Below are 15,715 nucleotides of genomic sequence, written 5' to 3'. Positions count from 1 at the left end.
TGTTCAGTTTTATTAATTTTACTTGATAAGCTGGTGATAAATCAACACTCCTGTTCACTGAGGAAGGGCCCCGCTTCCCAGGTTTCAATTGCATCCCTGGCTGTTTTTGTGCCTGCTCGTCCAACAATCTTAGTAGCTGTAAAATTGAATGCGTGTCCTTGTCCGTCGCAATGCGAGGCTGCCGATGAGTTCGGTTCTCGTCGTCTGACCTCACGCTTGTGTCCTTGCTGTCGTTAGCTTCCTCCCCGTCTATCCTACATAGTCATAGGGGCAATCCATGCAGGGGATCCAGTAGTATCTCCCACTTCCAAGCAATCTTTACAATGCGTAATTTGTCCTCGTATGGCTACTCTGAATTTTTGTATGAGAGAACTTGGCTTCAGAGAAATGTTCATTTAAACCCTTTCACATTACCCTTTGCTCTACTTTAAAGTTCATTTTATGTATGCGTAGTATTCTTTAACCTTTGTTTTGCTTCCTGTGTTTTACTGAATAAAAAATCTGGGAAAAAATGAAGTCTCTGAGCTAGATTTTACCCAACAACTTAATGCAGATGGGACATACCTGGATATATGCCCCAACTTGAATAGCCACAAGCCACGGACCAAACTGGATGACTTTCAGAAATCATTGCTTCGGCTCAAGCAGGGAGAGAGAGAGAAAAAAAAATCAACATTTTTATTTTTAAAATGTCTCTTTTTTCATTTGAGCAGAGCTCATTGGGAGCACGTCCCCTTCACAGATGTTTCACTAGGCGGGAAAATATTCCTTCGGGTTCCTTTCCTTCTCCTTGGGCTGCAAGGAGTCCTTCTTCCCCTCTTCTCTTGGCTAAAGCAGCTAAAGATTTGAATGTCTTTGGTTCATAGATGGCTAGATCAGCTAATGATTTCCGGTTCAGTTCTACTTGACACTGGGATGTGGGAGAAAGACAAAAGAGAGATGAGCTGGTCTGATTCTTCAGTTCAATTCAACCTTTATTGTCAATGCACAATGTACAATGAGATTGGCTGAGCCACCCTTCGTGCACACACACACACACACACACCATAAATACATCCCCTGATAATAAGCCCAATCGGGCTTTTGAGCGCATGGCAATAAGGCCAAGCGCTTATTTCAGGGTTCAAAAAAATATAAGACAGGGTCTTATTTTCGGGGAAACACGGTATCAATAACTCACAGTGAAAGAAAGAAAATTCCTAACCCAATCAATCATACTAACACATAATCCTCTTTACCAGGAGTCAGCAACCTGCGGCTCTGGAGCCGCATGTGGCTCTTTCACCCCTCTGCTGCGGCTGTCATTCAAAATATGCGTCACACTCGCCAATGTGCGACACCCGTCGGGATGCAATTTATTGAGCTTTTCAACTCCTGGTAGGCCAACCATGGATAAATCCAAGAAAAGTTTCAGAAGAAAACAGAAGGTTTAATTCAACTACATATGCTAGTTTTGTGGCCACTCAAGAAATAGTCAGGCACGGGAAGAGTTTTGTGGCTCCCGGTGTTTTCTGTGGGAAACGGGTCCAAATGGCTCTTTGAGTGTTTCCCACAGAAAAAAAAAACACAGGGAGCCACAAAACCTGGGTGGGCGTGGCCAACTCCACATCACTCACTCCCACCCAGTCACATGACCCCCCTAACCATGCCTACCCAGCTGGTCATTAGGGCAGAGAACTGGTTGTTAAAAAACACCGGGAACCACAAAACCCTTTTCTCTTTCTCTCCCCCCTCTTTCTGTATCTCTCTATGTCTCTCTCTCTCTCCCTCTCTCCCCCCCTCTGTGTATCTCTCTATGTCTCTCTCTCTCCTCCCTCTCTCTCTCTCTGTATCTCTGTCTCTCTCTCTCCCTCTCTCCCCCTCCTCTCTCTGTATCTCGGATTTCCAAGGCCAGGTGAGGAGTGACTGGAAGGGGAGGCGAGGGATGGGGCCAGCCAGTGATGGGACAGGGAGCCGCAGCAGAGGGCCCAAAGAGCCAGATGCGGCTCCGGAGCCACAGGTTGCTGACACCTGATCTACTGATATCAGGGGAGAGCCCATGATGTTTTGTGCCGTGCTCCTCACCCTCTGTAATGTCTTTCTATCCGCGGATGCACATTTCCTGTATTTTTTTTTTATCCTATCCAACCATGAAAAGTTAAAGAAAGAAAAAAAAAAGCAGAATTGAACTTTGTACCAAAAAAAAAATCATTTGTAAACTTTGACAGCCTGCTGCAATCCTTCCCCATTTTTTAAAAAATTAGATTTAAAATCACTCATGCTCACAGAGATGAACCACAGGCCATCAACGGGACAAAACCCCTCCCCACCTTAAAGTAAAATAAAACATTCAAAATATACGGCAAATTTAAAAAGGATAACGTCAAGCAATTCTAACAAAAGCAATGATAAATTGGTGGCGTCATTTCATCGCCTACAAGCTCTCTGGAAGAATGCAATTGTTGAAAAGCGGCGTCTGGAAATTTAAAATAGAAAGAAAAAAATATTAAAGCCGATTACCTTATAAAGGCCGCTCATGAAATTATGGTACTTCACACCGTGCTCCAGCGAAGCCGCTTCGATCCTGGTTTCCCAAAGCTGAAAGAGAACGTGCAATATTCATAAGATTTTGGTAAAGAACACAGGAGGAAAGATGTTTGCAGAGCTGCGGGCCGTCCCTGGCATAAAAGCCAGGGAAAAATCTGTTTCCCCTAGTCCTACCTGGAGATGCTAAATTAAATCTAGGGTTTTTAACATGTTTACCTATTACATGGAAAATACAGTATGTGTCTACCTTGTTTCCCCGAAAATAAGATCTAACCGGAAAATAAGCCCTAGCATGATTTTTCAGGATGCTCGTAATATAAGCCCTACCCCCAAAATAAGCCCCCGTTAAAATCGTCAGCAGTCGGAGGCGTTTAGTACTGCATTTCCCCCAAAATAAGACCTACCTGGAGAATAAGCCCTAATGCGTCTTTTGGAGCAAAAATTAATATAAGACCCGGTCCCCCGGTTTTGGGGGAGACACAGTATTATATGGACACTGACAGCTAGAGAATACAAATGGATTCTCCACGGCCAAGAAATTAAGTCCTTCAACATTGGGAAAATAAATGTATGCAGGATGCAATTTGGGTCACTCACCGGGACCAGAGGTTTAGGTTTCCAAGCTTTTGGGCTTATGCTGGAGCCCATCCTCAGGGAACATCTCTCTACCTGAATGTGGGTTATTCTGTGTGTAGTATTTATGTGGTGCCTGGTTGTGTGTGTGGCTTTTGAGTTGTTGACTGGGGTGTTGATGGCCAGCTATTAAGTAGTTTCTGTTCTTTCCTTGTGGTCTCAAGTCCTCCACTCCTAAGTATCTGATAAACTGGTGGTAAATCAGCACTCCCATTGACTGACAAAGAGGCTTTTGTCCCAGGCTTCAATCATTTCCCTGGCTGTTTTTGTACCTGCTCAGCCAACAATCTTAGTAACCGCAAAATTGAATGCTGACTAGATTGAAACTGAATGAATTTATGGCTATTATTTAGTGAGTTGAGACTTTTGACATTAGGTATTATGTTGCTGACGGATGTAACTTATGCATGGACAATGGCTATGAAATTCGGTCAGCCTTAACTGAAACTATTACATAAAATGACACACATACGCACACACATATATGAGAGACATTTTATGTAATATTCAATTAAGGATGACCGTATTTCATACCTCCCCCCCACACCTCTCTCTCACACACATACAATTTACATTGTTGTAATTGCATTGTTGCTTGCTTTTCTCTGTGGGTTAGTAAATAAAGGACATTTTCTTAAATGAGCACCCAGCAATTATAGAAGGTAGAAACCCAGGAGAAGATGGGCACTTCAGAATACACAATATTTTATAAATATCTCAAATGTCCTTGGTTCTTCCTTACCGTCCTCATATCTCTCTTTTTCAGATATCTGGCCTTGGTGGCGTACACAAAGGCCCTCCGAACAGCTCGGTAGGCCAAGCTATAGCAGCGGTTCTTCCGTCCACGAAAATGCTGGAGAGAAGGGAAAGGAGGACACAAAGAGAGCAGAACAAAAATTAGAAGAATTACAATTACAAGAAATCCCTCAACTCACCAAAGCCACCCTTGAAGGCGGCTTGATGTGTTAAGACAGGGGTCTGCAGCATTAAAAGACACAAAGAGCCATTTGGACCCATTTCCCACAAAAAAGAAAACACCGGGAGCCACAAAACCCTTCCCGTGCCTGACTATTTCTTGAGCGGCCACAAAACTAGCCTATGTAGTTGAATTAAACGTTCTGTTTTCTTCTGAAACTTTTCTTTTCTTGGATTTATCCCTGGTTGGCCTACCGGAGGTTGAAAAGCTCAATAAATCGTGTGCCGGCGGGTGTCGCACATTGGCAGTTGTGGTGCATATTTTGAGTGACAGGGAGCCGCAGCAGAGGGGTGAAAGAGCCACATGCGGCTCCAGAGCCACAGGTTGCTGACCCCCGTGTTAAGACAATACGTGGCACAACTGGAGGTTGGCATCACTGTGCCGAACCTGAAATGGTTACCCTGTCCCTTCAACCCACAAATCGAGCACTGGCACCATCCAAGACGGGCATCTGTAGCAGGGGTAAAATGCACTTACCTTTCCTACCGGCTTGCTAATCTGCGCGCGCCCCACGCGTGAACGAATGCTTTACACACCCACGTGCCGTCACTTGTGCATGCGCACCATCGTCTGTGCATGCCCAAAGCTTTCTGCGCATGCGCAGAGGGTCAAAACAGGGACATGATGATGTCCTGGTTTGGGGGGGGCGGAGCCTCCCGCCGCCGGCGCTACTGGCTTGCATGAACCGGATAGAGTCGGCTGCATTTCACCCCTGATCTGTAGTAAGAAGTCCCATTCAACAGATCGGGCTGCTGAGAACAGGGAATTCTGGGATCTGTAGTTCTAAACATCTGGCAGGGGGAACTTAAGCAAAAGCACTGTGAAGTGGTATATAAGTCTAAGTGCTATTACCCTTCCTTCCTTCCTTCCTTCCTCCCTCCCTCCCTGTGGTTAGAATGCAATATTTCAGGCTAATTCTGCCCACTGCCAGCAGTTCGATCCTGACCGTCTGTCTCAAGGTTGACTCAGCCTTCCAACCTTCCGAGACTGGTAAAATGAGGACCCAGATTGTTGGGGGCAATAGGGCTGACTTTGTAAACCGCTTAGAGAGGGCTGTAAAAGCACTGTGAAGCGGTATATACGTCTAAGTGCTATTACCCTTCCTCCCTCCCTCCCTCCCTCCCTTCCTTTCGTCTTCCCGCCCTCCCTTCCTGTGGTTAGAATGCAATATTTATGGCTAATTCTGCCCACTGCCAGCAGTTCGATCCTGACCAGCTCAAGGTTGACTCAGCCTTCCAATCCTTCCGAGGTGGGTAAAATGAGGACCCAGATTGTTGGGGGCAATAGGGCTGACTTTATAAACCGCTTAGAGAGAGCTGTAAAAGCACTGTGAAGCGGTATATACGTCTAAGTGCTATCACTACTATCAGGAGTAAATTTCCAGCAGGAGTAAAGATGACCTTCAGGGGAGCTCAACTCCTGATGTTCAGGTTGCATCTCCAGGCAACCACAACACGGAAGCGGGCTGCCCCTTGCCTCCTTCCGGGATGTTTCTTTGAATCTCTAGTATCGTCCTTTCCTCGTGGTCTCCCATCCCCGGCTCCCAGGCAGCCTAGCCCCCAAAACATCAAGTTATTGACACACACACACACCCCTCCCGGGACTAAAAGGAGGGAAGAGGACGGGAAGAAAGACTGGGGTGTGCGGGGTGTGGATGGAGAGACCCTCTCGCCTTACCAGCGCATGTTTGAGGATCAGCTGCTTGCGCCAAAATCGGTCGGTCACCCGGCTCCGGAGCCAAAGCGCGGAAGTGAGGAAAACCATGCCAGCGACCCGGAGTTTTGCAAAAGAGGCGATCGCCCGGTTGCAGGCTGGAGGTGACCGAGCCACGCGGTGCAATTCCCTTCCTTTTCCCCCCTCCGGCTGCCCGGCCAGTCTCAGCTGCAATTGCTGCAAAAAAAAAAAAATGCCTGGGCGCAAAGGGGAAAGAGCGCGCGCTCCGCAACCCCGCATTTCCGGCGCTGGTGCGGTGCGGTGGGCGGAACTCGCCATTTGAGTGGAGAGGTGGGTGAGGAGGAGGAGGAAAGCCGAAGCGACGCCGTCGGGTTTAGATGAGGGTCGGGGTAGTGGGGGGGGGAAGGGACACAAAAGGACGGTTGTCGCGGCTTTGCGCGGGAGAGCCGCCGTGCGATCGTCTTCGTCCCGTCCCTTTTTCCCGTTCGCTTCAATGGGAGCCGCCCCTCAAGGAAGGAAAGAGGAAAGGCCGAACGTGGAGCAAAAGGCAGCTGCGGTTCCGATCGACGCGCCCCCGAAGGAATTTAAAAGAAGGGAAGGGGAGTTTCCCCTTTCTTTCTTTCTTTCTTTCTTTCTTTCTTTCTTTCTTTCTTTCTTTCTTTCTTTCTTTCTTTCTTTCTCTTTCTTTCTTTCTTTCTTTTTCTTCCTTCCTTCCTTCCTTCCTTCCTTGCTTCCTTCCTTCTCTTTCTTTCTTTCTTTCTTTCTTTCTTTCTTTCTTTCTTTCTTTCTTTCTTTCCTTCCCTTTGGCTAATTTGGAAAGGCTGTTGTGCAGGATCGGACCTCATTAGGAGGGGAGACCACCAGGAAAGCCCGGGAGGAGATAAAACTTTCTGGAAAAAGGCAAACCGCTTTGGTCCTGTTGGAAGAAGAAGGGAAAAAAAAAACCTACAGGGGTGGATATAGATGGGAAGGTGGGATGCTGGTTGGGGACAGGCTGTGGCAGATGGGTCTTCTAGAAGGAAATCCAGGGTGGGGCTCGAAGGGGATTTTGTGGGCTCTTGGCTCGACCTGGGCACCGCACTTCAAAGCCTGCATTTGTAAAACAACTGATCTTGGATAACCATTTTTTGTCTGAAGTGTGGCGTAGGGCAGTGGTGAAATCCAATTTTTTTTTACTACAGGTTCTGTCGGCGTGGCTTGGTTTGGTGGGTGTAGCATGCGAAGGATACTGCAAAAGTTCACTCCCCACTCCAGGGGGAAGGACACTGCAAAATCCATTCCCTCCCCACTCCTGGGGGAAGGATACTGCAAAATCCCCATTCCCTCTCCACTCCAGGGGAAGGATATTGCAAAATCCCCATTCTCTCCCCACTCCAGGGGAAGGATACTGCAAAATCCCCATTTCCACCCCACTCCAATGGAAGGATACTGCAAAATCCCCATTTCCTCCCTACTCCAGGGGAAGGATACTGCAAAATCCCCATTCCCTCTCCACTCCAGGGAAAAGATATTGCAAAATCCCCATTCCCTCTCCACTCCAGGGGAAGGATATTGCAAAATCCCCATTCCTTCCCCATTCCTGGGGAAAGGATATTGCAAAATCCCCATTCCTTCTCCACTCCTGGGAGAAGGATACTGCAAAATCCCCATTCCCTCTCCACTCCAGGGGAAGGATATTGCAAAATCCCCATTCCCTCCCTACTCCAGGCGAAGGATACTGCAAAATCCCCATTTCCTCTCCACTCCAGGGGAAGGATATTGCAAAATCCCCATTCCCACCCCACTCTGGGGCCAGCCAGAGGTGGCATTTGCCAGTTCTCCGAACTACTCAAAATTTCCTCTACCGGTTCTCCAGAACCTGTCAGAACCTGCTGGATTTCACTCCTGTCACAGCTGCCCCAATGGAAGAATCTGACAGCTCAGATTTTGTGCTAAGCTTCACTGAAATAATTTAATTTTTTTTCCAGATCTGGGCTGGAAAAAGCCGCCCCAATGCGGCAAGAAAGATCGTAAAACGGGGCAAAAAAAAAATCCACTTAACAAATGTCTCACTTGGCAACAGAAATGTGGGGCTCAATTGTGGTCATAAATCGAGGACTATACCGGTATTGGGAAACACCACGTTTGAGAGTCTAGGCCTTGAAGCTACCGTGAGGTGTGAAGAGATCTCGGCCTAAAATGCTCTTTTCATCACCTCTGGAAAGTCAGACCGGCCGCCATGAGAAACGCAAAAGAAAATTTCAAACTCCCTGGAAATAAGGAGAAAAATAGAAGCGAAGCTCGTTTGCAGCAGGAAATTACCAGGCAGTTTTGACACAGCACAAAATCTCCAGTCAGTTGAGCTCCGATCCTTTTGAAAAGGCGATTTAATATCTTTTTAATAGTGAACCATCAAGCCAAAAAGACAAGAGGCCACAGGTCACACCGTTGCAGCGTCCCGGCGGTCACACACGATCAACATTCATCAGACCCTCGGCGACTGGTTCGTATTATGACCGTTGCCGTGTCCCCAGGGTCATGGGATCCCCTTCGGCGACCTTCAGACAAGCGAAGTCATTGGGGAAGCCAGATTCACTTAACAACCGTGTTGGTTATGAAACGACGGTGGCGCGATTCACTGAACGACGGTGGCAAGGAAAGGTTCGCCAAATAGGGCAAAGCTCACTTAACCGCCGTTTCCACTGAGCAACAGAAATTCAATTACGGCCATTAAGTCAAGGACTACCTACACGTTTGGTGACCCCCAGGGAGAGCACAGCTAAAAAAAATTCCGGCTTCTGGCTTCACCAATGTCAGGTCTTCAGCCGTCTCGTTCCACCAAGTCTTCTGGTTAAAGTCGGCACCCTTTGCTATCAAAAGTTCCATCAGGGGAAAGAATTTTTTCTCCGCTGCCAAATGCAAAGCGGTTTTGCCCAGCCACCCAGCGGCGTCAACGTCCGCGCCGTGCTCCAAGAGACAACCGGCTACCTCGGCGTGACCGCCGAGGACCGCCCGGTGAAGTGGCGTGAGCAGGAGGCCGTCTCTTTGAGTAACGCAGGCAGGGGAGCTTCCTTGGAGCAAAAGGTGGACAGACGGCAGGCTCCCGGCGGCCGCGGCCTTGTGGAGCGGGGTGCAGCCATGGGAGTCCGCTAAATTCCGATCCGCTTGGTTCTGGAGCAACAGCTTCACCATCTGAAGAGGGAAGATAGGAAAAGCTTGAGAAAGCCACGGAAGTCATGGCCCAGTTCGCTTCGCTTGCACTTGCGCTGAGCTTGCGCTCTGCGCAAGCGCATTAGATTTCTGCCCAGCTGAGGTGCGGCAATCCACTCTGCCGCGTCTATCAGCTGGGCTAAAAAACAACAAATAAAGGTAGGTATAACACGGGGACGGGCAGGAGGGCCCAGCTCACAGCCATAGAGAACCGGTTCGCTGACGTCATATCATCACTACTACCGGCTCGCCCGAACCAGGCCGAACCGGGAGCAACCCACCACCGGTAATAATTAATAATAACACCGATCTTAGTATAGATCTGATCTAAAAAGTAAGACCACCTCATGATGACTGTTTTTAGAAGCGACAGAGAGCGCCGTCCTTCCGCTGTCGTCTTGCAGATTCACGTCGGCCCCTTTGGCGAGCAGGAGACGTATCGTTTCGGCCCTCCCAATCTCGGCAGCTATGTGTAAAGGTGCGATGCCGCCCTTGCCTTGGAGATTGGGGTTGACCCCTTGGGAAATCAACCCATTCATTATATGAAGCTGGTGGCCAGCTGTGGCCCAGTGCAAGGAAGTCCACTGGTTACAGTCGGAAGCGTCGGGATCTGTCCCGTGCCATAGAAGCAGTTGTATCATCAAGGTGTGCCCGTTGGCGGCGGCACAGTGAAACGGGGTAAGGCCCCCTTTGGTTGTGTCCATCACCGGTGCCCCCCGAGCCAGGAGGAGCTCGGCAACTTGGGTATGGCCGCTCCAGGCAGCGTGATGGAGAGGTGTGTAACCGGCCATGTTGTCAGTGTGGACCGTTGCTCCGTGCTGGATGAGAAACTTCACCAAGGGGAGGTAGCCATGCAAGGATGCGACGTGCAGGAGAGTCCAACCGTTTTCGTCTCTAAAAAGTGTCAGTTAAATAGAAAAAAAAAGAAAGCTAAGAAGGCCTTGGATGGAAAGCGAGGGATGCTGGGAAGTTTAGTTCTAGATAGAGGCACGGCTGGAGGTCCGTACCAGGAATGAAATTCAAATTTTTGCCCTACCGGTTCTGCGGGGTGTGGGTTGGTGGGCGTGGCAGAGGAAGGTTACTGCAAAATCCCCATTCCTGGGGGAAGGATATTGCAAAATCTGCATTCCCATCCCACTCTGGATCCAGCCAGAGGTGGTATTTGCCAGTTCTCTGAACTATTCAAAATTTCCGCTACCGGTTCTCCAGAACCTGTCAGAACCTGCTGGATTTCACCCCGGTCCGTATCCAGGCGTGGGCTGCTGGGGGTTCGGGAGAACCTCTAGCTAAGATTCTGTACAGTTCAGAGAAGCCTCGAATCCCACTCTTGGCTGGCCCCGCCCACCCTGCCCCTCCCAGGAATCCCCACGCAGCCCGTTGTGGATGCAGGTAAGTGCAGGGCACGTGTAGAGGCTCAGGGAAGGCGAAAAACGGGCCTACCGGAACTTCAGGAAGGCTGAAAACGGGCCCGTTTCCGGCCTCCAGAGGGCCTCCGGAGCCTGGGGAGGCCATTTTCGCCCTCCTGGAGACTCAAGAAAAGCCTCCAGAGCCTGGGGAGGGCAAAAATGCCCCCCACGCTGCCGTGGTGCCAGAGGCCGACTAGGCCATGCTCACCATGGTCACACTCACCCAGCAACCAGGCAGCAAACCCCTTGCTAAAAATTTTTGAAGCCCACCCCTGTCCGTGCCAGCCAGTTCTCTTTAGAAGTGAAGCCTAGAATGTATGGCTTTTTTGATACACACTGGGTCAAAAGGCATAAGTGCAATTTTCTCCAATGTTTTCTCCTCCCCCCCCCACAGCAAAGGAGGTTTTGGGTTTCCTAACGAGCATTTCTTTCGTGTTTCTTCTTCTTTCGTATCCAGAAAGGTCTCCGCTCCTCCCGTCCATCCTCTTGGCCGATTTCCATTCCTGTGTGAAAGCCAGACTCGAGAACCAAAGGGCTGGTGATTAGATGGCCTTTGCAAACTAGCAGCTACGTGCTAATCATGATTCGTGGCTTAACCTCCAACACTGAAGGTTTTTAAGGAGCGACCGACACCTGACCAAAGCAATAGCAGGAAGTTTCTACCGGTGTCCTCAGGCCTCACCTGCTGTTCGTAGATGCCCCTCGCTGCAACAGCTGTTTTACCAGCCGCAGGTCCCCATTCCTGGCTGCCTGATGGAGCTCCCTCCACCTTGGTGCCTTGGCTGTCGGGACCAAACCATTATCGGTACCCTCTGCGATAGGTTCCAAGCCTTCCTCTTTTCGGATTCCCTCGCCGGTGGTTTCGGCCAACACCATCCATTTTCTCATCAGCTCAGCCTGAGTTTTCGCTGCTGTTGAAGAAAGGATTGGGGGGGGGGGGGAAACCAGATCAGCGTTAGAGTCTGTGCATCTAAAAAAATAAAAAAGATGCAGCAGAGGTGATATTCAGCAGGTTCTGAAAACTGGTAGCCACAATAGGAATTGCCCAACAAGCCCCTTCATTGCATCAGCCAAACTTCAACCAAACGTATCTCAGACAAACTCCCAGGATTTGTACACGGCCCCATGGGAGTCGGACTACAGCAAATAGAATACATGCTCTTGCCACAGGAACAGGAAGCTCAAGTTCAAAGCCCAAGAGAAGGTATAAAGAACCGACACTCTCTACTCCATGTGGTCAGCTACCCAGAATCACATGTGCTTGGTGGTTCTGCTTCACCATTAATTAAACCCTCTTTCCAATCAGCCTCCATGTTTCCAGTGTCTTTCTCCCGGCTTGGAACTGAACCCAGAGGGATATTTCTTTCAACACATGGCTGGCTGGGGAATTCTGGGAGTTGAAGTCCATGAGTCTTTATCGTTACCAAGGTAGGACATCCCTGATCTTATCCAAACTTGAGATTTTTGGCTTCCTTCTAAAAGCATAAGAAGCAGGTGGAGACATTTTTATTACCTACCGGTCATTTTTTTCTCTTCTGCTGCCGACTTTTTGATTTACCGCACAATGCTGCTTTTCCAAGGATGTGTAGGAAAGGCGTGTTCACACACCTTTTGAGTTGCTTCTTTTCAGAGAACTTGGCAATCTTTTCTCCAGAGTTTCTTTTATCGCCCGAGAGGTGAGCGCAGGGTGGTGTGTAGCTACTCTTGGTACACGAAGCAGAATTTCCAAAGCAGCTCTGTAAAGAAAGGGAAGGGAGGAAGACAAGAAGAATCAGGCCTATTATTTTTATTCTGACAATATTTGCTTCATAAATATCCAGGAATGCAGCCAGCGAGCTGAGTCCAGCAGATTGTTCCTTGCAAATCTATGCTCGAGCGTGCAATGAGCTGTTTACTTAATAACTAAGTAGACCTAAGGAGGGAAGGAGACGTGACCGTCTTATGTATCGGTGATTGGATGTCACCTAGCCAGTTGTCCTCCCTTTTGTGTGTACACACACACACACACACACACACACACACACACACACACGGTAGACACCCTGACGCAAACGCTTTTGAAACCTGTCTAGATTTTGAAGCAGCCTGATGTTTGAGGAACATGGGGCTTGTAGTCCAACACAGGCATGGACTTCAGGTTTGGGAAGGCAGCTAGGAAAATAATGTAGTAGTGATGGGGTGGGGAGGGGTGAAGGCGTATATAAAAAGAGGGGAATATCCAGGGATATGAGGCAGACCCAGAAGAAGGTGGAGAGAGGCAATATCTAAGACGTATTACGGCAACATCAATTAGCAATGGTTGAGGCTGCCTGAAGAGCAAGAGCCAGAATAGAGGAGGAGGAGGAGGAGGAGGAGGAGGAGGAGGAGGAGGAGGAGGAGGAGGAGGAGAAGAGGAAGAGGAAGAGGAAGGAGGAGGAATGAAGAAGAAAGGAGGAAGAAGGGGAAGGGGAGGAAGTCAGAGATGAAGAGGAAGGAGGAAGAGGAATGAAGAGGAGGAGGAGGAGAGGAGGGGGAGGAAGAAGAAGAAGAAAAAGAAGAAAGGAGGAGGAAGGGGAAGAGAAGAGGAAGACAGAGAGGAAGGAGGAGGAGGAGGAGGAGGAGAAGGAAAAAAGGAAGAGGAAGGGGAGGAAAAGGAAGACGGAGAGGAAGAAGGAGGAGGAGGAATAAAGAAGAAGAAGAAGAAGAAGAAGAAGAAGAAGAAGAAGAAGAAGAAGAAGAAGAAGAAGAAGAAGAAGAAGAAGAAGAAGAAGAAGAAGCAGCAACAACGAGGAGGAAAAGATGGTGGGGTTGTAGGCCAAGATGTCCTGCCTCCCAGATGAAATCTCACTGTTTAGGATTTGCAGAAGGGTGTGAAGTTCTCCATATAAAGCAAGGTCGTGTTTTGAAAAATCAGACCCAGTGTTTACAAATTGCCGAAAGGTCTGCATTGCTGGATTCTTTAAAAAAAAAAAAAAAAAAACCAAATCAAACCTTTAAAATATAAGGTTTGAACCGAATCCTCACTTGCCCTTCACCGTATGAAAGGGAAGAAGAACGGAAAGCTCTTTCTTGGGCACCTCAGTTTGACTCAGTGCCGGGTTGCTGGTTGCCCTTGCAGCTTCTGGGGTCGGGGGGGGGAACCCAAAAAACACCCTGAATGAGTAGCTTAGCGCCAAAGCGACTCTTCACCTTGAGAGGCACCGCAGGAAAAACACACACACACACACACACAAACACAAGTGGGCGATTTTCCGACAGACAATGCGGCATGCTCCAACACGTCTCCAAGCTGAGGTTACTTCTGTTATTTAATGCCCTGTTTTCTTTTGTTACTCAAGCCTGAAATTCCTTTTAAAAAAACAACAACAACAACAATTAAATGAATGTTACTTGTTAAAATAACAAGAGACACTCCGCCGAATACTTATGATTTTTTTAACATAAATAAAGAAGAGAAGAGTGATCCTACGGGGATTATCTACTTGGCACCCGGAGCCGTGTCTAGAAATTTATTTAGACCTGATCATTAACTTGGCTTCTCTGCCGTGATCTCGCCAGCTGGCCTTTTGACACCTTGGCATTCTGAATCATTACCCGCCCGGCTGGTAAATTACACAATGAATTTTTTAAAAGGGTAACAACACTTCCCTGAACCCAAGCTCTTTACGGGCCTGAGAGGTAAAGGTTGCCCGGAGGCCCAGGAATCCATCACGGGCACCAGAATTGCTTAGGGATCCAAAATCTGGAAAGGAAGGTCCTTTTTTTTAAAAAACAAAACAAAACAAAAACAGCAGTCTTCCAGTATCTCAGGGGCTGCCCCAAAGAAGAGGGAGTCAAGCTATTCTCCAAAGCACCTGAGGGCAGGACAAGAAGCAACGGGTGGAAACTCATCAAGGAGAGAAGCAGCTTAGAACTAAGGAGGAATTTCCTGAGAGTTAGAACAATTAATCAGTGGAACAACTTGCCTCCAGAAGCTGTGAATGCTCCAACACTGGAAGTTTTTAAGAAGAGATTCGATAACCCTTTGTCTGAAATGGGATAGGGTTTCCTGCCTAAGCAGGGGGTTGGACTAGAAGACCTCCAAGGTCCCTTCCAACTCTGTGATTCTATAATCCCAGATCAATCTCTTTCCTTTCTCTCTCTCTCTCTCTCCCCCTCTCTACTCTCTATCTTCTTTCTCTCCCTCCCTCCCTCTCTCTACTCTCTATCTTCACTCTCTCTCCCTGTCCTTCTCTCTCTTTCCTTCTTTCTCTCTCTCCCCCCTTTTCTCCCTCTCCCTCCTTCTCCTTCTCTCTCTCTCTCTCTCTCTCTCTCTCGTGGTGTAGGGTTTCCTGCCTAAGCAGGAAGTTAGACTAGAAGACCTCCAAGGTCCCTTCCAACTCTGTTATTCTATAATCCCAGATCAATCTCTCTTTCCTTTCTCTCGCTCTCTCTCTCCCCCCTCTACTCTCTATCTTCTTTCTCTCTCTCTCCCTCTCTCTACTCTCTATCTTCACTCTTTCTCTCTGTCCTCTCTCTTTCCTTCTTTCTCTCTCTCCCCCCTTTTCTCCCTCTCCCTCTCCCTCCTTCTCCTTCTCCTTTTCTCTCTCTCTCTCTCTCTCTCGTGGTGTAGGGTTTCCTGCCTAAGCAGGGGGTTGGACTAGAAGACCTCCAAGGTCCCTCCCAACTCTGTTATTCTGTATTCTGTTTGCTTATTTCCAGTTCTCTCTGGACCCATGTTCACATTTTGAATAATCTCCTTTGCTGGTTTTATTTCAAAAGTGCCCAGCACTGATCCATCAGGCACAAGGAAAGGAGAGATACTATACAACAACTAAATATCTATGGAGATTCTCAAGTCATGGTTGTCCCAAAGGTGCCATTTTCAAAAAGGCAACCGGACATTCTTGAGTTTTTTTTTCTTCTTTCTTGAAGACATTTCGCTTCTCATCCAAGGAGCTTCTTCGGTTCTGACCATTCAAGTCAGAACCGAAGAAGCTTCTCGGCTGAGAAGCGAAACGTCTTCAAGGGGAAAAAAAACCAAAGGAAGCCCAGTTGCCTTATGAAAAAAACCCCAGCTTTGGATGGGCTACAACTAGGAGATATTTTTCGTCAAATCGGATGAACACAAGATGTAAGGTAAAGGTAAAGGTTCCCCTCACATATATGTGCTAGTCGTTCCTGACTCTAGGGGGCGGTGCTCATCTCCGCTTCAAAGCCGAAGAGCCAGCGCTGTCTGAAGACGTCTCCGTGGTCACGTGGCCGGCATGACTCAATGCCAAAGGCACACAGAACGCTGTTCCCTTCCCACCAAAGGTGGTCCCTATTTTTCTACTTGCATTTTTTTTTTACG

At 48.3% G+C, this 15,715-nt stretch overlaps 3 protein-coding genes across 3 annotated transcripts in view; all 3 read right to left on the bottom strand.

Moving 5' to 3' along the window:
* Positions 1-664: 664 nt before the first annotated feature.
* On the bottom strand, positions 665-6,173 carry MRPL20 (mitochondrial ribosomal protein L20). Its single transcript, XM_034434886.3, has 4 exons — positions 5,813-6,173; positions 3,902-4,012; positions 2,500-2,577; positions 665-910 (listed from the first exon to the last, which is right to left on the bottom strand). Exons 1-4 carry the CDS (start codon positions 6,125-6,127, stop codon positions 737-739), a joined length of 678 nt encoding a protein of 225 aa, XP_034290777.2. The 5' UTR covers positions 6,128-6,173; the 3' UTR covers positions 665-736.
* Positions 6,174-8,160: 1,987 nt separating this feature from the next.
* ANKRD65 (ankyrin repeat domain 65) overlaps positions 8,161-15,715 on the bottom strand; it is a 46,865-nt gene continuing 39,310 nt past the window's right edge. Inside the window, exons 2-5 of the mRNA XM_087879338.1 lie at positions 11,922-12,140; positions 11,087-11,315; positions 9,343-9,892; positions 8,161-8,980 (exon numbers count right to left, since the gene is read on the bottom strand). Coding sequence (XP_087735464.1) covers positions 8,531-8,980; positions 9,343-9,892; positions 11,087-11,315; positions 11,922-11,928 — 1,236 coding nt within the window. The 5' untranslated portion in view covers positions 11,929-12,140 and the 3' untranslated portion in view covers positions 8,161-8,530. The remainder of the gene's footprint in view (positions 8,981-9,342; positions 9,893-11,086; positions 11,316-11,921; positions 12,141-15,715) is intronic.
* The window catches only part of LOC117675850 (uncharacterized), a 133,545-nt gene continuing 129,751 nt past the window's right edge, over positions 11,922-15,715 (bottom strand). Inside the window, exon 10 of the transcript XR_015730066.1 lies at positions 11,922-12,140. The gene's annotated coding sequence lies outside the window, so the exon portion shown is untranslated. The remainder of the gene's footprint in view (positions 12,141-15,715) is intronic.

This window comes from Pantherophis guttatus, chromosome 15 (assembly GCF_059756535.1).
Source record: "Pantherophis guttatus breed Tessera chromosome 15, ASM5975653v1, whole genome shotgun sequence".
NCBI classification, from domain to species: domain Eukaryota; kingdom Metazoa; phylum Chordata; class Lepidosauria; order Squamata; family Colubridae; genus Pantherophis; species Pantherophis guttatus.
This window is presented reverse-complemented; position numbering and strand designations above follow the sequence as displayed.

Bases quoted from the DNA above. Each gene is read 5' to 3' on its own strand.
- MRPL20 (XM_034434886.3), bottom strand. From the start codon at position 6,127: ATGGCGAGTTCCGCCCACCGCACCGCACCAGCGCCGGAAATGCGGGGT. The intron at 4,013-5,812 runs GTAAGGCGAGAG...CCTTCTCTCCAG, and splicing joins TGATCCTCAAACATGCGCTG to CATTTTCGTGGACGGAAGAA. The intron at 2,578-3,901 runs GTAAGGAAGAAC...GTTCTCTTTCAG, and splicing joins AAAAGAGAGATATGAGGACG to CTTTGGGAAACCAGGATCGA.